Raw genomic sequence first — 19,722 nt, forward strand, 5'->3', positions numbered from 1 at the left:
AAAGCACTTTGGGACATGTCAATTCCTTGGACAGTTCCTAGTGTCTTGAAGTTCTAAGAAGCAAAATTGTGTAGCCCTTTCCACTACCGAGACTGAGTATGTTACAGCCGGTGCATGTTGTGCTCAACTACTTTGGATGAGGCAAACCCTTCAAAATTTTGGATGTGACAATAAAAGTGCCATAAAGCTTACAAACAATCCTGTAAGCCACTCAAGAACCAAACATATTGACATCCGACATCATTTCTTGAGAGACCACGAAAACAAAGGAGATATCAAAATTCGTCATGTGAGCACTGAAAAACAACTAGCCGATATCTTCACTAAGCCTCTTGATGAGTCAAGGTTTTGTGCTTTGCATAGTGAACTAAATATACTTGATTCTCGTCACGTGGTTTGAAATGTAGCACACCTTTGATTGATCAACTAGTGTCTAGGAAACGGTTACAAAATTTAATTATTGTGCTTCCAAATGATTTATAAAAGGTGAGCTTGCTTAAATTGGTCATTGTTTGTATTGACTATCCGCTGCTGACCAATTTATTCAAGAAGTATATGTCTATATCCAATTTATATAGAGAGAAAGTAGGAAATTAAATCTAAGCTGTTGCAGTAGGGAGCAGCAGTGCTGCTCGGGATAGCAGCACTACCGCACGAGCAGTAGTGCTGGGCGCCCAAGCAGCAGTGCTGCTCATGATTTATGGAAAATCCTCACTGCAGTCTTACTGGCTAGGCCTTTTCTCTAAAAACTTTTCCTCTAGGCCCGCAGTAATCTCTCTCCCTTCATTCCTTTCTGTTTGGACCGAGTGGCTGCGCCATTCCGTGGCCGCCAGCGTGTTCTTTGTCTGTGGTCCAAATTGTCTCCCTCTTCACCATCTACTTCAACCTGTTTTGAAAGATGGCTAACGATGGCTTTGAGGAGGAGAAGGATGAGGAGGACGACGATAATGATGATGGTGATGACAACGATGAGAACTTTCTGGAGGATGAGTGAGTGTTTGTGCTTTTCTTTCTTCTCATTTTTCTCTTTTTGGTGTTTGTTGCAAAAGGGGGAGAATGAGAGGGGGTACAACAAATTCTCACTTTTTGTTTTTCATCGCCATGCTTAGAGGATCAGCCAGAACTACATGTCATATCTGTGCAACTGAGAGTCAGTTTAGTTAGTTGTGAGTTGAGAGTCGCTAAAACTCTATTTATGTAATAAGTTCCTATGTACTCTCTTTATATTTGGATAAGGACATGTACTAGTTGTGTGCTTAATTAGCATATCATTTTATTGCTTTAATTAGAATATATCTTGTGCTAGCTATGTGTGGTGACTAATTTTATTTTCAGCCAGCTATCACTGGAGCAGCATGTTGCTCAATCAAGCAGAAGTGCTGCTCAGTGTAGTTTCAGTCCTGATTCTTTGAGTGCCTAATTGGCATACGCATCACGAATATCTTACTGTGACACATATGTGCAGCACCCCACAGTAGCAATGGATGTAGGGGGGCCTCACTTCACTCAATATGTGAATTCTTGGCCTAAGTGCCAAATTGGGAATTCAAATCCCCATTCACATATTCAGGGGGAGCTTCCTACACTCATGGCTCAAAAATCTCAGTTCTAGTTTAATTCTTTTGTAAGCTCTAATTGTGTCTTCGTTAATCACCAAAAAGAGGGAGACTGTACTTGCAATCAAGCCCTATTGTGGGTTTTGGTGATAATGGCCACATAATTGGAGGACTAATGAGATTTATTGAGTTGACAAGCAAGTAAAATGACAAGGAGGATTATACATATGTTGGCGGAGCCCCCAATTACAAAAGGACACGGTGACCGACTCAAAGGCGCTTAATTATTTTATATTTCAAATTTAAGTTTAGGAAAAGCTGCACTACAAAGGGGGATGCAATTCTCAAGCTTCAATTTGTAACCATGAGCTCAAATACCCACCAAAATATCCTTAATACCTAGCCAAGACAGCAAGCCTTTCACTCCATCTTTTTGGCTATCTATGGTCGAGCAGTAGTGCCACGTGAGCGAGGAGCACTGCCATGACTTAAAATGACTGTTGTGGCTGAGGGGGTATTTTAACCTCTCCCTCATCCCCTCTAATGATTACCTCGCCATTTTCCACGACTCAGCAACCAGAGCACCTCTCCTCTCTCCATTGCACGGCTCCAAAGCTCCCAAGCTTTTCTCCCTAGATTCCCTTCCAAATCGTTGAGAGATTGAGCCTCCAAACTTTGATTGAGAGCTGCTCCAACTAATCTCCAACTCCCAGAGCTCATGGTTCATGTTCAAGCCAGTGGATTGCATTTATTACTCTTGGAGCTTGCTCCTAGCCGGCTAGTGTGTCACCCATGGAGCTTGCGAACTTGTGTGGTAGCCCTAAGAGGTTTGCAATCACCTCAATCATCTAGTGAAATCACCCCTCACCTCAAGAGTTCATTCTTCAGATTTGAGAACGAGGGTAGGGTTCCATGAAACCCAAGTCTTAGTGGCTTCCTCAACAATGTGGACATAGGCAAGCCTTAGTGGCGAGCTGAACCATGGGATAAATTGGTGTCTCACTTGTGTTCTTATAATTTGCTTTGCAATATTTGTGTTTGTGGTGATTCTAGGGTTTGGTTCTGATCTACTTGTGCATAAGCTTCCGATCTGATTCAAGTGGAGGAATAGGTTCAATACTACCTATTCTATTTGTTCTTGGATAGTTTTGGAATTGTAAGCTCATAGGTCTATGCGAGCAGTAGTGCTGCTTGAGTGACCAGTAGTGCTGCTCGAGCAGCAGTGTTGGTCCTTCGAGCAGAAGTGCTGCTCTATTTTTTAACAGAGTTTTTGAGTTTTTGTTTTGACAGACCTATTCACCCCTCCTCTAGGCTTAGCAGATCCTTTACGAGATGTCATAAAATTTATGTTGCCCATAGGCATGGTGAAAATGGCCCAGTGTTGCACATAGGTCCGCCCACAGCTCAGCACACTACTAGATTGTTGTCTTTAAATGCAGTGAATGAAGTGGTGTTATATAATCTTTCGTGCCACCTATGAATGCTTAGTTTGAAGATTGTAAAAGATCTGCACAACACTAGAATAATTGTTGTCTTTAGTGATGGTCACAATTAGTAATCTACCACTCTATTCTTATTAGTATCCCATATGGCTTTCCGTGAAGTTGGTGCACTAAGGCTGGTTTATCAAAAGGCCAGATGATGTGTTCTTCACTAACATCTCTGCAACATTATTTTTGTAAGTTGTTCTACCATACGAGCTACCCATTTCTTTTTGTCTTTTTTTATTTCAATTGATTATTGTGGTTTCATCATTGGTAGTTTTGTTTTATCATGAATGTTTTTCTCTACAACATGAGCTAGTAGTCTCTTTTTTTACAACAATTGATGTGGTTACTGTGGTTTAAACTATAGTTAATTTTACTTTTACTTATTTGGTAGTAAATCTGGTTTTACAAGGGCCTCAATGGAGTTATTTCCTTCCTTGGAGATCAATTTGAGGATATTGATACTTTCACTTCAAGTTCTCCTTTGCTTGAGAAAATACCAAGAAACGGACTATTTGTCTCTACGTTTCACCAGAATAGACCATACTTGCTGGTGTAGGCACCAAACATGAGAGAGCCAAGGAGAAAGCGAAGGAGAAAAAGCAAGAGCCGAGCGAGTGATCACCCAAAAGGTTCCTCTTCACCTCCCCTCCCCTTTAGGGCTCCTTTGGATTATATGAAAAGAAAAACATGGGAATAGGAAAAACATAGGAATATTGTAGGATTGTAGAGGCAAAACAAAGGATTGAAACTTGTAGAAATTTTGATGGAATGACTGCTTGGATAGGTCATAGGAAAATCATAGGAATCCTAAAGGATTTTTAGACATAATGAAGTTATTTTATTTTCACTAGTTGATTAGACATTTCTAAAACATCTCTTCTAGGTATATGAACCACCATTATCTAGTACTAGCAACATTGATTTTCTCGTTCTTCATGCACATGAATTTTACCAAGAGCTTTGACTGGATGCTACAAATCCTCTAAAATCAGCATGCAAAGGAGTAAATTCCTATGGCTATTCATGCTTCGTACAAACCAAATGATAGGATAGGAACAAATCCTTTACAAATAGTATTCCTACAAAAATCCTTCACAAAACTTGCAATCCAAATGACCCTTTATAGGGGAGGTGGAGGGGTGGTTCTCATTATTTCCCCTCGTGGAGCAAGTATTTATAAAAATGCCACTAAGGGCCACAAATGGACCCAAAATGTTATTTTGCAAGCCTCCAATCTACATCATTGGGCCCTAGAAACACTAGTGGAGGTCCCTAACATATAATACTCCCCCAATAGTAGCCCCTCGACAATTGGTTTTTATCGAAAGTACAAGATCCAATAGCTGAATACAACTAAATGTGGCCCAATTACAACTCAAACCTGACACTCGCCTATACAGAGACAATTTATGGATGATTTTATCTTTAGGTAGTCTTCGGTGTTAACCTTTGATCGAGCCTTCATGACCTTGTCCTCGATAGCTTGCTCCTTCGTATGGTGTTGAGCCCTCAATACCTTCTTTTCATAATTGAGCCTTCGCTAAAGGCGTTGATGTAGTCGAAGTAGGTAAAGTAGTCAACGTGGGAGAGGTAGTTGTAGATTATTGTGACACGTGTTCAAGCTTTCGCTCATGGGTTCCAGGCAAAGCTTTTGCCTTTGGGCAGATTGCTTGTCCAATGCACTCCTCGCCACCCCCTCTTGGCTGGCGCTCATGAGAAATTCTTTCACATGCTTGAAGTGAACAACTTAGGCGTAATTGACGTCATGCAGCCGATGGCAAAGACGAAGGCGAATATGCCAGTGCCAATCCCTCCACTCCAAAATGTTGGCGAAGGTGAAGTCGAATATGTTGAAGTTGGAGTCAAATTAAAGACCCTCACTGAGACATTGGCTTTGGTGCCACCCCTCATACTTTTCGAGGCGATGGGGCGAGGAGTTGCGAAAATGAGTCCCTCGGTACTTTTCAATTTCTTTGGCGCCACCCCCATACCTTTTGAGGCGATGGAGCGAAGAGTTTTGAAAATAAGATCCTCGATGCTTTTAAATTGCTTTGGCGCCGACTTGTGGTGGATGTCGCCAATGGCAATGCCCCTCACCAAGATGTTGGGGAAAGCTTAGTTGATGACACACGATGTTGATTTGTGAAACAAGGTTTGCAAAACATTGATTCACATTTTGCTATTGTTGCATGTATTCTTGGCAACACAAAGTCACTGAGCTCTTTATATAAATGTGTGTACATAGAGGTTGAAATGGATGCAGGCGGTGCTCTGCGTCTGCTGATTAATTTTGATCTTGCCAAACATGTTTTCGTTGATACTGGTGGTTCTTATGTTGCCAAGGACCTCCTTTCAGCTTTTTAATATTTGCTTGGGTGGTTCGTGTTTATAATTCATGCAGGTACAAGTGGAGTGGATGCCATGAATGAATTGATATAATTATGTGAAAAAATGTGAGGTAATATATGATAAGAGAATCTTGCAAAAATAACTCTTACATAAGATGAATTGTTGGGTTTCATGTTATTTGTGAATAAAAAGGCTATCCTTTGAACTCTGAAGCGTATAAACTGCATAATGCTTAAGATAATAATTTTAATTGTGCGAAAACTCAAATAAAGATGCTTGGAGTTTGTGAGATGTAAGTCCTCACCATGCTTATGATAACATTTGCCAAGTGGAAGGTGTATCGAAGATTGACTGAATGTGAAATGTGAAGAATGTGAAAGTAAAAGTGATGGCCGATACTCGTGATTATACTTGTTGTAAAGGAATGATGATTTGCGGAGACTGGTAGTCGACGAAGTTCAATAATTGATGAGAAGACGATAGGTTCTGAATATCTATGTGTATAGGACCAAATCCGTGGCGGATGCCAATAATCGAAGAAATCCATCAGTTTAGTTAAAATCAAAATTGTATAGAGCAGAAGCCTTGAATCACAAATAATAATAGAAGTGGAAAAGCCCTTTTCCAAATATGCCCATGACTATTAAATTTAGCATAATAACAATATATTCAAGGCAAAATCAATTATGGGAATTGCATTCAAAGTGATATCCAAGGACCTAAATTAGTATAAGGTGATAACTTACACTTTTAATTATTTTTGTAGGACGTGAAAAGGCCTGTAGCCTAGTGATTACAGTCTCAGTAGCACCTTAGGTCCTGGGTTCGACTCTCCGTTGGAGCGAATTTTCTAGGACTTAACGGCATTGTGTTTTCAGTGGTAGGCGGCGTTTCCGTCGATGGCGAGACGTCTGTGATGACTTTGTTAATTTTGAGGATTTACCGGCCCAATCTTCAAAGATTCTCATAGGGTAATGTTTAAAAAAAAGTCGGCAAGAGCTTTATCCAATTATATTAGGAGAAACAGAAATTATACGGAGAAGTTACATACCCCAAATGAAAAAAAAAAACAGACCAATGGCAAACCGCTTCCATGGGAATGGCAGACCGTTGCCATGAAAAAAACTCGCTCCAACTATAGAGGACCCAAAAAAACACTTCTATATCTATACCTAATAATAATAAAAAGATAAATTTTTTTCTCATTTTTTTATGATTTATCCTAATTAACTTTGTGAACGTGGAAGTTGTCTCTGTATGTGTCTACGACCATTTTATTATATTTATGACATATATGTAAGACATATATGTACATATATGTAAGATTTCTTAGGCTAGGACTCCTAACCCAAATAGATTTTGATGCCAAATAACCTAAATAGGAAATTGTAACTCGAATAGGATTTTTTTTTTTTTTTGCGTTGTCTCTTTTTTTCCGTGTCCAGCTCCTCTACTTTGGCGGATCCACGTCTCTTTTTTTCCTGTGTAACCAGCTCTCGTTCACGATTTTTTCTTTCTTTTCTAGAGTATCTCCCGTTTTATTATATAAACATCAAAAATAAATAATAAATACAATATTATGAGTATTTGAACTTTGACCATTCCCTATCCCCATTTCTGATAAATAAATATTCTCACCACTAAACTATTGATGTAATTTTGATTAGGAATAAAACTTATTGCTATTAGAATCTGGATAAGTGAATGGTCTAATTAAACCCTAAACTAAAATCTTTAGTAGTTTGTCAATTTAATCAAAACAAATGTACCTTCAAGTTTGTACGCATGCACTAGTGCAATCCTCAACGAGGGTTGCTATGTCGAAATTTAATCGAGAGAGGTTTTGACAACAACTAACTTCTTGCGACTTTAATCAAATATTAGGGTTACATATTTTTTTATAGATGCCACGTAGGAGTCTGAGGTCTTCAACAACAACTTGCTCATTGCATATTTAATCATAATATTAAAATTACATATTTTTATGGATCCTAAAAAGAAGTAACTTGATATCTAACTCTGCCAATATATACGTAATATGAAAAATAAAGTTATAACATATTTACAAGTAAATATTTTTGTGGCTTACAATGGAGAAAGAATTGTATCAAGGATGTAGTTTAATTCAATGTAGACTTAATATAGAGCATTGTCATATTATTGTCAACATTAACTTATACAACACTGTTATATTATTGTCAATATTAACGGCTCTAGCACCGGAGCAAGCGAAGCCACGTCAAACGAGTTCACACGAAGGAGCACTTTTCCCCTCCTTACACGGAGCAAAGCTATTTTTGGTGGATGCACCCAGAGCGCCAAAAGTTGGTCCACCTGTAGACATTCGACTCTAGCTCTAACTCCGACCACATAGCATTTGGCACAGAGCCACATCAAATGAGCCCTTATATTATGGATGCCATAGTGATCATAGAATAAATCAACAACAACAACTAGCTCATTACATATTTTAATCATAATATTAAAATTACATATTTTTATGGACCCTTTTTATGTCTTACAACGGAGGGAAAATTCTATCAATGTTGTAGTTCAATTCGATATAGACTTAATATAGAGCATTGTCATATTATTGTCAATATTAACTAATAGAACATTGTTATATTATTGCCAATATTAATGGCTCTAGTATCGGAGCAAGCGAAGCCACATTAAATAAGATCACATGAAGGAGCGCTTCTAGCCTCCATACACGGAGCCAAGCTATTTTGGTGGCTGCAGCCAGAGCGCCAAAAGTTGGTCCACCTGTAGGCCTTCGACTCTAGCTCCGACTCTAACTACAGAGCACTTGGCACATAGCTATATCAAACGGGCCCTTATATTATGGATGCTATAGTGATCATAGAATAGATTATAGCTATTAAGTTTCCTACTAAGAATATTAAATAGATATGTACTATCAAATCATATTTTTTCATTAAAGTTTGAGAGCTTTTTTTCTCGTTGCAACGGGCATATTTGCTAGTTAAAACTAAAATGAAAGACTCAGAAGAACTTTGAAGGAAAAGTATATATCCATCATGGTCTGTCATACGCTTTTCAATGTAGTTGTATTTCCTCTTTGATGAGGTAGGCGATCTCCTTCGATCGTTACTCTTGCTGTTGAAATATTCTTCATTTTTTCTTTCCATATATTCCACCAAAAATAACCTTTTGTCTTTCTCAATTTTACTCGTCCATCTTCTCCAACATTTGTGGACTGAATCTCGTAAGTTTGCATTGACCTGTAGTGATAAGTTCCACCACCCCTTGATGACTGTACAAACTCTTTTTATGTAGAAGCAATCTTTATACATAGGCATTGGATTTTCTTGTTCACTGTTGCATAGCTTACAAATTGGATTATTTTGTCAATCTTTCTTTTTGAGATTGTCCGCCCGTAAGAATTTTGCCATGCGTCAAGGTCCAGGCAAAAGAACCAGCATTTTGGTTCTGCTTTGGCCTTTGACAGAACTATTCGTCCTCTCACTATACCAGAGACAGTGAGCCACCCACATGATAACAAGAGGAAAACAAGTGGTACTGGCATAGGTTACTGGGCTTATTTACGGCCTGTTCGGCAGCTGATTTTATACAGCCGTTGTCGCTGCTCTGTCTCGCACATGTCTGGGTCCTTTACATAATTAGGGGGTGTTTGGTTCACCTAGCAATTCTTAAATTTAGTAGCTTTAGTCCCTTTTAGTAATTTTTTTACCAAACATTTTGACTAAATATGACTAAATGGTATTTAGCCAACTAGTCATCCAAAGCTTACTAAAAGGGACTAAAAGCCCACCTAAACATGTGGTGCCCCTCATAATTGCCCTGTCTCGAGCGCCAACCCTATCCCGCGGCCGGGCTTCGCCCCTGCGCTCGCTGCTGCCCGCCCAGCCGCCCGCCGCACCACCTGCTCAGCCGCTTGCCGCACCCGCTCGAGACCGGGGCTCCAGGCACGCACGCACGACGGAGCCCTTAGCGCCGCCACCGCCCGTGGCCGGTGCTCACCATGCCGGCTGCACGCGCTGGGGATAGGACGGCGCCGGATCTCGCCGGAGCTTACCGGGCCGGCCGCGCGCGCTAGGGACGGGGCTCACCGGATCTCGCGCGTCGAGCTCATCTTGACCGGATCTCGTTGGAGCTCACCGGCAGGCAGGCACTTCTTCCTCCCCTTCTCTGTCGGCCAGTTCTCCTTCCTCCCCTTCTCCGCCGGCCGATGGTCCTTCCTCCCCTTCCCCGCCGGCCAAATGCCAGGGGCAGGAGCTTAGGGACGTTTTGGTCATCCTAAACATGCACATGTCAAACAATTTATTTCAGCCCATAGAAAAGGTCAACCTGTAGCCCACCATTATCCTGCACATATACGATAAGGAGCAATATAGCATATGCAGTTAATTCTCTTTCAGAGCAACAATTAGTAGCTTCAACAAAATTATTCAATCAATTCTCTTTCAGAACAACTGTCCTCACATGCTCTTTACAACATCAAAAATTGCAACTGCAATATACTCCATCCGTCCCTAAATAACTGTCGTTCCCGCTTCCCGAGAAGTAACTTTGACTAATTTTATATTAAAATATATTAATATTTATATTACATAATTAATATCATTAGATATATCGTTAAATCTATTTTCATAATAAATTTATTTGGAGATGCAAATGTTGCATATATTTTGTACAAATCTAGTCAAACTCACGGTACGAAAACCCAAAACGACATTTATTTAGGACGGGGGAGTAAGAGTCTATTTGGAACTCAAGATTCTAAAGCAGAAACAAAAAAGAAATATAGGGAGATAATACTTGAACTTCTTGGATCCTATGATTTTAAAGAAAACGTGAGAAAATGCAAGATTAGAACATTTGGATGAAGCGTGGAAAAATACAATAATTTAATGAGTGACACAAAAGAAAATTTCAGGTTCAACCTCTCGGTGGACTTCCTCCAAAATTCCTATTAAATAAGCTATTAAGCCCCCCTCTAGAACAAAGGAAAAATGAAGGAATTCTAGAGAATTAAAATCATATAATAAAACTACCTATGGTCCCCTTTGAAACAAAGGATTAGGTTCCTACAAACGCTATGAAATTCTTATGAAATAGCCTGTTCCATAGGATTTTTTTAGGAATTGTACCAAGAGGTTAAACCTCATGAAAATTCCCTATGTCACTCTCTCATCGAATTCCTGTATTTGGTTCAATCTTGTAGTTTCACGAGTTTTCTCTGTCCGTAGGATTCAAGATGTTAGGACATTTTATTGCTGCGTCCTGTGTTTTTCCAAAGGGCTTCGTAAGGAATTTTCTTAAAGGATTCTAATCCTCTAAGAGTTCTTCTATTTTTCCTTTGTTCCAAAGGGGCTAATACAGTAGACATCAACAATCTTTCTTGATACTCCTAGATCAGTTCCTCACTACCCAATCGTTGAATGAATACAGCTTCCGTCCTGATATACTAAATACAGAAAGAATAAGAAAACGAGGGGCAAATACAAATGGAGATGAACCAAGCAGGGAAGGAAAGATTGCAACCCGTTATCGTTTCATATAACTACGATGCAAACAAAAAAAGAATGAAAATGGAGACTAGGACAGAAATTTCATCTTGTTTTCCCGAGCGAGCTTTTTCCCGATGTCGGTCTGAACAATGCTTCCATAGGCTGCAACCTTTTCTTGCATCTTATGCATCAGCCGGTGGGGAAGAGAAGATGAGGCTCATCAGGAGCCCCACCAGAACACCTATTAGCCCAGCAAACGCAGCAAACGTCAAGGAGAAAACTGCATCGCCTTTGCGGCTCCTACGCCTCCAAAGCACATCCTGAAACAGTAGTGTTTGTTATGATATCTACAAAATTCAACAAAAGAAAGAAAAAGAGTGTGTTTTTCCTAAAAGCTAACCTAAAATGCAGAGGGATATATTCAACAATGCTTGTAGACGATGAACCCTTTCGCACACATCATCAAGTTTACTGAACAAACTACAGCCGGGCTAACTGCTTTGATTTCCTTTAGCTATGGCCACAAAAACTTCTTCGTTAACTACTTTACTCATGTTACAGTTCTTTTTCTTGACAAAAACAGGAGGGGTTGCCCCCCTACTGAACTTTTATTATTAAACATTATATAATATCCAATTGTTCATAAAAAAAGACGAGCCAAATATCAAATGTCAATATGATCAAGTAAAATATGGGAACAAAATGAAGCGAAAGAAGTTTGATATACTGTACCAATTCACGTTGCATTTGCTGATTTTGCTGAAGCATGTTATCTCTTTCTTCCTTCAGCCGCTGAATTGTCTGGATCTGAATAAAACAAAAGGGGACAACTTACTGAGAAAAAATGACCAAGTTGTCCCAAAGGATGTCTACTCATTCATACAATCTTGATCGGTAATGCACGAACTTCCTGTTGCAATGAGAATACTTCATGAAACAATATCTATGGATAACCCATGACTTTCTCTGAATTTTCAGTTAGAAACTTGGAACATGTCGATCAGGTTAAAGGGAGCTACTATGGTTGAAATGGACTATATGAAGGAGAAGAAAAAAAGATCCAAATTCTGTCCCCAGTGGTTAACAAGTGCATGAGGCAACATGCTCATGGGCTTCGGGGCATTCCTCCCTCCCTCAATTATGACATCCCAATTATAGGTACCTTTCCCCATAATCAACTTTATGGTCTTTCAACTGTCAAATCATGTTATGTCAACATCTTCCTTATTTCTTAGACTTGCACTTCCCAAATTTCATATATTAATGCCACCATGGCATTATCCCAATATCACTTTAAGAATCTAAGATGAAAGGAGTAACAGTTCTCTCACTGCACAATCAACGGGACACTACATAATCATGATAAAAGGCTTAAAGCATATCATATTCAAGTTAGCAGAACTATTCGTTCTACAAATTCATCAGAGGAAACTCTTAAACATCACTTTTTCGATCAAGTACCAAAGTAAAAGTGAAGAATTGTTGGGATAAAGCGAATTACCTCTTCGATGCTTGCATTCTTCAGCATCTGAAAAGTACGGCCAAACAAATGATCAACATTAAGAGTTTAAACTGAAAAATTATAAGTGAATCTCAAGCTGCATACATATCACAACAGAACTGCCACAATCTCACCGTCAGATCGTCAGATGCCGCTTTGAAGCTCCTACTTCCTAAAGATGACACACTAGAGTCATCTGAACCTCCACTAGGTGCTGTGTAAACAACCTTGAGCTTCATTTCCTCGATTACCTTATCAGTTTCCTTGTTGAACTGCGCATATGTAACCATATAGCATATGGCTGTGGATATCATTTCACTATAGTGATAATGTGACGCTAAACCTTTACAAATCTGTTCTGCATTTCTTGCTCACCGTATCAGGGGGGATCTCATCCATGTCGGTACTGGCAGCCACCTTCGTGCTCTGAATCAAGAACTTATCCTTGCATTGCATATCTGGTGGGTACTCTTTCTGTGCCTGCAGCGTAACTGTACCCCCCAATAGGAAGGCACGGAGACACAAACACTTACACATCGAAATCCAAACGGAGGATCCTAAATATAGCCATGGACATGCAGGTGTTTACTCGTTATTGTGCAAGAATCCCATGGCTGGACGATGCTCGCGTTCGGCCGGACAAAATACTTCCTCGGTGATGTTGTTTTGACCTGCGAAAATAAATTGGGCAAATATTACCAGACCTAGTATAATTTTGAGAAAATTAGTTTCATAGCATCGAAAGATCACGAGATCCAGAAAATACCACCGAAAGAACTCCGTTACGTAAAGTACCACTAAAAGATGAAACCGTTATGTAAAAGTAGCATTCCGTCGTATTTGAAGGTAACAGCGTCAGCACCATCGATTCCTGTCCATCTAAACTTCTAAAGGCACAAAAAAAAAAATACAACTCCCACCTACCCGAGCCGGACATGCACGCGGGCGCCTCCTCTTCTTCAGCTTAGCTCACATGTGCGCCGCCACCGCCACGTCAGAGCTCGCACGTGTGCCTCCGCCGCCCCGGCCGAACTCCCTCGTGCGCCACCGCCTCCCTGGCAGAGTTTGCGTGTGCGCCACCGTTGCCTCCAGGCTGGTCAAGTTTGCGCGCGTGCTGCCGCCGCCTCTGCAGAGCTCGCACGCGTGACTTCGCCGCCCCGGCCGAGCTCCCCAGTGGGCCACCGCCTCCCTGGCAGAGTTTGCGCATGCGCCACCGTCGCCTCCCGGCTGGTCGAGTTTGCCCGCGTGCCACCACCGCCTTTGCAGAGCTCGCACGGTGCCGCGGGAAGTTGTAGAGCTGTTCCTAAGAAGCACACCGCCGGCCCAACCATGTGCGCAGCTGCATAATCGTGTCCGCTCGTGGCCTCGTGGGTCAGATCAGCTAGCTACCTTCCATAGTATGCATGCAAGAAAAGAGCTAGATGTGCCTAGATGCATGTGTACTAGTACTACTGAGAAGGATGAGATCCTTCCCATCGAGTCCGTTGGCGCAGATCCTTCCCATCGAGTCCGCGCTCTCGGCTTGCCACCCGGGGTACGGCTAGGAGGACGTCGCAGGGTCCGTGGCCTTGATGCTGGGTGCGGGAAGAGGCGCGGGTGCCCGCCGATGAGGGCTGCAGCGAGTCCATAGCCAAAGGCACGTCAGCTCTACCGCCTAAGCTACAAGACATTGAAGCCCTCCCCCCCACCAGAGGCTGTGCTGATCCGCCAGGACTCCATCCTACAATGGATCGAGACCTACGCCGGAGCCGAGAAAGACGAAGGGGATGGGACTTCCACCGGTGCTGAAAGAAGGGAGAAGCAACGGTGGACTCACGTCGGTAGGCCAAACCGTGACAGAACGGTAGTTTCGGGTAACGGATCGTTCTTTGGTGGTATTTTCCGTGGCCGTGATATTTGAGTGGTATTTTTTGAATCTCGTGATCTTTAGATGCTATGAAGCTGATTTCCCCTTTAATTTTCTTCTCCTCAAACACCAAACCTGGTTCGATTTTCAGCAAGCAAAACGTGGGAATTCTGAGGCGAACATCACGGAATAGGGAAGCTATGGACCTTGAATGCGACATGGTGCTCGCTGTTGTTCACCACCTTGAGATTGCAATAGCACGGCTTCTCCAGCTCAACTGCGCACAAGAATTCAACGCGGAGAAATTCCACGGAAGTTTAACCAATCGCAATGCGAACGAAAATATCAAGAAATCCGCACAACTTACACAAGAAGGTGAGCTCCTCGGGGTAAACCGAGATCAGCGTTCCGCTACCTCCCATTGCAACCACCTGATCAAAGAAACAGAAAAGGAAGCCAGAAGATGAATATACTGCTGCATTAAAAAGAGGGAAGAGATTACTTTCTGTTTGTTTGTTTAGAGCGGATTCCGAACCTTTCTTTCCAAGAACTGAGTGCAAGCAAAATAGATAATAGATAATAAACTAACAAAAGGCAACGATTTGGAGGAGAAGTCGGGAGGGGAGGAAGCCAGGGGCGGAGGAAACAGAGAAGCCAATGGGTTTGCAGTTTGCTTTGCTTTTCTTGGCTCCCAGCGACATTGACGGGGCAGCACTCACTTCTTGGGCCCGTGCTCTGTAGCAGTTCTCCTTTCTGGGTTTTTCTTTTTTTAGTGAACAGCATTGCTCTCTCTTTTTCTTTTTTTTATTGGTGGTTGGTGATTTATGCTACTTTATTCAGCGTGCTGTTTCCAGGACTGGAAAGGCATGGCGGCTTTTGTAGTTCTTGTTAACCAGTTTCAGTTTAATATAGTATATTATTTTACATGACATAAACACATTTTACAATACTGTGATGAAAACAATTTAGGGACAAGTATTTTGGGGGCTATTTAGCACAAACAGTAAATCATCACCAAAACTCCTAAAATCTAAGAAAAATGTGAGACTGCTGCTGTCACGGTACTTGTAGATCTCAAGTATGTGCATTTATCCGCATAAATCCCCATACAGTACAAAGCGGGAAGTATACACAAAATTAGATCTCAAGAATATTCTTGTCTGATTGAAGTATTAAACAAACATTAGCAGTTTCGCTCTGCATCCTCATCTACAAACCATTGGGGCATACGTGACCTGTACTCTACTTGTGGTAGGAACTCATACAATTTTTTTTATGGATACCAGAGATTACCAATCATTTTTGTCATTGTCAGACAGGGGTGACGAAGAATATTATGAGGTCCCAGATTCCCAGTTGTTGCTTTAAGGAAAAACGAGCTAAACTTAAACTGAAGTTTTGGTGCTGTGAAGTATACTACTAGTAGTAAACCAGACTTGAAGATAGATTGGAGAAAAGAATTGGTCCTTTTTTTTATGAAAGAAAAGGATTGGTCCTTGTGTGCGAAAACAGGCAAAGTAATTTCCATGGCGACAAAGTTATGAGTAAATAAAACTCCTGATATAGGTATAGTCTTTTACAAACTAGAGGGATAGTGAAAGTGATTGAAGGTTCAACAAACCTTCCAGCAAAGGACTTTAGGTCTTTAACCACCAATTTATTACGACTAGTCATGTCAACTGCTAATCCACAAAAATACAGGCCGTATGTTCCACGACAGGCATTCTTTTTTAGGATAACAACATACGTACATATTAAATAAGTTGCACACGTACTTGAGAACCCATGATCCTCATAAAAGGGTGCAATTAAATTCATAATAATAAGGCCCTAGTACGAATTTTGTACACTGACCACAAAAAAGTATTGCATTGCAAGCCAAGTATGCTATAAAGCTGTAGTAGATATTACACATCTGATATCCGGGGATTACAGTGAAATGCGCTGATTTGGACAGGGAAGTGAAAAAAGGTTTGCTAAGAGAAATCGAAATGGTGGTGTAAGAAGCTGTTCTGTCAGCATATCTGATCTCACTTGAAGATTTTTTTTTTGGGGAACGATCTCACTTGAAGGTTGAAAAGCGGGGAAGCTTATCTTTCAGGTAGTACAACTTTGCTCTCCTCACTTTCCTGTGCCTGATTACCGTGATCTCCTTGATCCTGGGTGAGTACCTGCAATGAAATATGTAGGTGCAGTTACCAAATTTGCTGCAAGTATTCTGAGTTTGAAGTTTCAAGCATTTAGCGTGCGCGGTCAGTCACCATAATCATTACTAAAAAACAGAACTGCAGGTAACCACATAACTAGGAGAAACCCTACACAAAGTAAGGCTTTTCACAACAAAAAAGTCTTCTCCATCTGCTGAGAACATAGGTTAACAGTACATAACAGATGGCTAGGTCCATTTGCACACACAAAAGGGGTAAATTGATGACCAAGTTGACAAAAAGTTATGGAATAATAAACAATACAATTATAGTGCTTAATCTCAATACCTTTTCTTTTGCCAAAAAAAAAATCTCAAGTTCACATAGGTATAACAAAACAAAGTGTCATGGTAAAATGGGAGCAGGATAATTGTTCAGGTATGACAAGAGGTCACTGCAAAGTGAAAATATTTGAATGCTTCTGATCCTTTGTGATAGCTCTTCAGCTTTGCTGCAAGTATAAAGTATTCTGAGTTTAAAGTTTCAAGAATTTAGCATGCGGTCAGCCACCATAACTTATCTAATTAACAGAACTGCAGGTAACCACATAACTAGGAGCAGCCCTATACTCTTCTCCATCTGCTGAGAACATGGTCAACAGTACATAACAGATGGCTAAGCTGTGTTTGGTTGAGCTTCTGAAAAATGCCATGCTTCCGAAAAGCAGAAAGCTTACCAAACAGGTGAAACCTGAAGCTGCTTTTGGCTTTCTGCTTTCTGCATTTTGAAATTGGTGGAAATAGAGAGAGTGGGTAGGTTTTATACTTGTTTTAGCCAAACAGCTTACAGTTTTTTCACAGCACATAGATCACAATAGTTTTTTCACATCTCACAGCTCATAGCAGCTTTTCCACGGATCACAGCTAAACCAAATAGACACTAAGTCCATTTGCACACACAAAAGGGGTAAATTGATGGTGAAGTTGACAAAAAGTTATGTAATAATAAACAATACAATTATAGTGCTTAATCTCAATACCTTTTCTTTTGCAGAAAAATCTCAAGTTCACATAGGTATACCAAAACAAAGTGTCATGGTAGAATGGGAGTATGGGATAATTGTTCAGCGTGACAAGAGGTCACTGCAAATATTTGCATGCTTCCGATCCTATGTGATAGCTCTTTAGTTTTTTTTTTCTTGCATTCAAAAAAAAAGATAGCTCTTCAGTTTCGCTGAGATGGTTATAGTTCCAGAAGATATGGAATGTGTAATGAACTTATAAAGAAAGGGAAAGCAAGAGGATCAAAGAATAGTCAAGGTACGGCATTTATCTGGTTTTGCAAATCTTCTGGTATGATACTGAGAGATAATGTATATTGAGCTAGAATTCATGAATCATGACAACCTATCAACATTTCAAAAGAAATTTCCAAGTTCCGCTCTGCACTTGTAAGTACTGCAAACTGAACCAATTATATAGCCCACTTAAACAAAGGTAAACCAAGTGTCGTGTTCATTATTTCATTCTTTATTCACTTATCAGAACCAATCAACCCAATTCAAAGTGTACCTATTATGAGAGCACAAAAGTCACAAGGTATAAAGAATCACATAGATGCACTCCAGATTTTTAATATACCAGTACTCCAGTAGACTCGTGTCTATTTTAACATACAGAATGACATAGATCCAGTCAATTTGTTCTGTGGATACATAAAAACTTTTGAGTACTATCATTTTAGCAACAGTGTTACCGTGCAAAATATTAAGCAAATATCAGCACAGCACAGATAAAGAACATAGAAACAACTTACACTGGGAAGGTAATCTCAACTCCTACACCAGCAATGATCCTTCTGACACGGATTGTGGTGTGAACACCGGCTTTGTGTTTTGCGATGATTATGCCCTTAAAGAGCGACAATCTCCTCTTGTTGGGCCGTTGCTGCAAGATTTGCTTCAGGTATCAATTATTGTCCAATTAGGAATAGACCAAGCACCACACTAAAGATGGGAAATTTTTACCATCCTAAGCTCAATGATATCTCCGGGCCTCAGATCTGGTACAGTCTTCACCTTCTCAGCCTCCTCAATGAACTGCTTATTCAGAATCTACAACGCGAAAATAATTCAAGGAATAAGGACAGCATGTCAAGCTTCACAAATTCATAATGGATTGTACCAACACAATGAATGAACAACCAGGGATTTTGCAAAAATAGTCAAAACACCAAATTTATATCTCGCCATGTGCCTGTGTTAATGAAACCGTGCAAGTGTCCAAGAAAACAGAGAATTAAATAAAGCTCATCAAAGATATTAGACGCGTTGCTGACTTCTCTGCATTACCAGGCTCTCCAGGACAGGACTACATGTATTTGCATAAATAGTGAGAAAATAAGCTCTTCACTTCGTCCATTACTAATTCCAATGGGCGGCTGCTTAGAGGTTATGCTGCCAAGAACTAAACAAGCTACTAGTAAGCATTCGCCACAGATAACTAGTAAATTCTAAAATCATGCAAAGATATGCTACTCGATAAGACGATAGCCTGCTGCCTCGCAGCCTATATTTTCAGTTTTTCACAGTTCCAGTTCTCCAATCCCGGATACTAATCAACTTCATGAAATGTCCGCGCAAGAAATCCTCACCCCAATTATTTCGCCGAACTTAACCTTCGGCTTGCTCGGCGGCGGCGGTTCCTCTTCCTCCGCCTCCGCCACAGCGACAGCCCCCTCGGTCGCCCCCTCTTCGGATTCAGCTGAGGTAGTGACAGGTTCCGCCTCAGCCTCAGGCTCCGGTTCTCCGGCTTCGTCACTGGCGTCAGCGCGGGCAATTAAGTGGGTGGTCATGCGAGGGGAAGCGCACAGGGAGAGCCGGCGGAATGAGGCGGCCACGGCTAGGACCTGCGGCGCCGGCGACCGGTGGGAGAGCAAGGCGTGGGGAAGCACGACGCCAGAGACGGCAGTGGCGGAGGCGGAGGCCATCGGAAGGTTGAGTCGGGCCAACGTGTCAGCGACGGAGCATGGGACGGAGGAAGGAGGGAGGGGAAGGCGCGTCGCCGCGGCGGGAGGATTGCGGGGAGACGCTATCCGCCTATATCTCTTTGTGGGATGGGGGCTGTGAGGCTGCACACGGGCCCCAAACTTCTATCCAGGAGTGAGATCGGAGCCGTTGGTCCAGGTGAGTCCCATTTGATTAAGGGTTAATATGGATTTTTCATTGAAAAAAAAAACAGTGCATTATAGAACTTGTAAATTTCATCTTATTTCTAGTTAGAAGTTAGAACATTTGGGACGCTATGAATCTTAGGGCCGTTTGGATCCTTGAAATTAAA

At 41.2% G+C, this 19,722-nt stretch overlaps 2 protein-coding genes across 4 annotated transcripts; both read right to left on the reverse strand.

The window, feature by feature from the left end:
- Positions 1 to 10,768: 10,768 nt before the first annotated feature.
- On the reverse strand, positions 10,769 to 14,979 carry LOC136467420 (vesicle-associated protein 2-1-like). Of its 3 annotated transcripts, XM_066466113.1 has the most exons (10): positions 14,773 to 14,979; positions 14,605 to 14,668; positions 14,444 to 14,514; positions 12,981 to 13,062; positions 12,767 to 12,882; positions 12,526 to 12,663; positions 12,392 to 12,418; positions 11,623 to 11,697; positions 11,291 to 11,404; positions 11,084 to 11,210 (listed from the first exon to the last, which is right to left on the reverse strand). In XM_066466113.1, exons 2-9 carry the CDS (start codon positions 14,657 to 14,659, stop codon positions 11,312 to 11,314), a joined length of 657 nt encoding a protein of 218 aa, XP_066322210.1. In that variant the 5' UTR covers positions 14,660 to 14,668; positions 14,773 to 14,979; the 3' UTR covers positions 11,084 to 11,210; positions 11,291 to 11,311. The 3 variants fall into 3 exon arrangements, with proteins under 3 accessions (XP_066322208.1, XP_066322209.1, XP_066322210.1); XM_066466111.1 differs by lacking the exon at positions 11,291 to 11,404 and having other exon boundaries at positions 10,769 to 11,210; positions 14,773 to 14,962; XM_066466112.1 differs by lacking the exons at positions 11,291 to 11,404; positions 14,773 to 14,979 and having other exon boundaries at positions 10,769 to 11,210; positions 14,605 to 14,764.
- Positions 14,980 to 16,087: 1,108 nt separating this feature from the next.
- Positions 16,088 to 19,483, reverse strand: LOC136463953 (large ribosomal subunit protein bL19cy-like). The gene is made up of 4 exons (XM_066462921.1): positions 19,037 to 19,483; positions 18,411 to 18,497; positions 18,200 to 18,330; positions 16,088 to 16,408 (listed from the first exon to the last, which is right to left on the reverse strand). Exons 1-4 carry the CDS (start codon positions 19,370 to 19,372, stop codon positions 16,300 to 16,302), a joined length of 663 nt encoding a protein of 220 aa, XP_066319018.1. The 5' UTR covers positions 19,373 to 19,483; the 3' UTR covers positions 16,088 to 16,299.
- Between the last annotated feature and the right edge of the window lie 239 nt (positions 19,484 to 19,722).

This window comes from Miscanthus floridulus, chromosome 7 (genome assembly GCF_019320115.1).
Source record: "Miscanthus floridulus cultivar M001 chromosome 7, ASM1932011v1, whole genome shotgun sequence".
Classification (NCBI taxonomy): Eukaryota; Viridiplantae; Streptophyta; class Magnoliopsida; order Poales; family Poaceae; genus Miscanthus; species Miscanthus floridulus.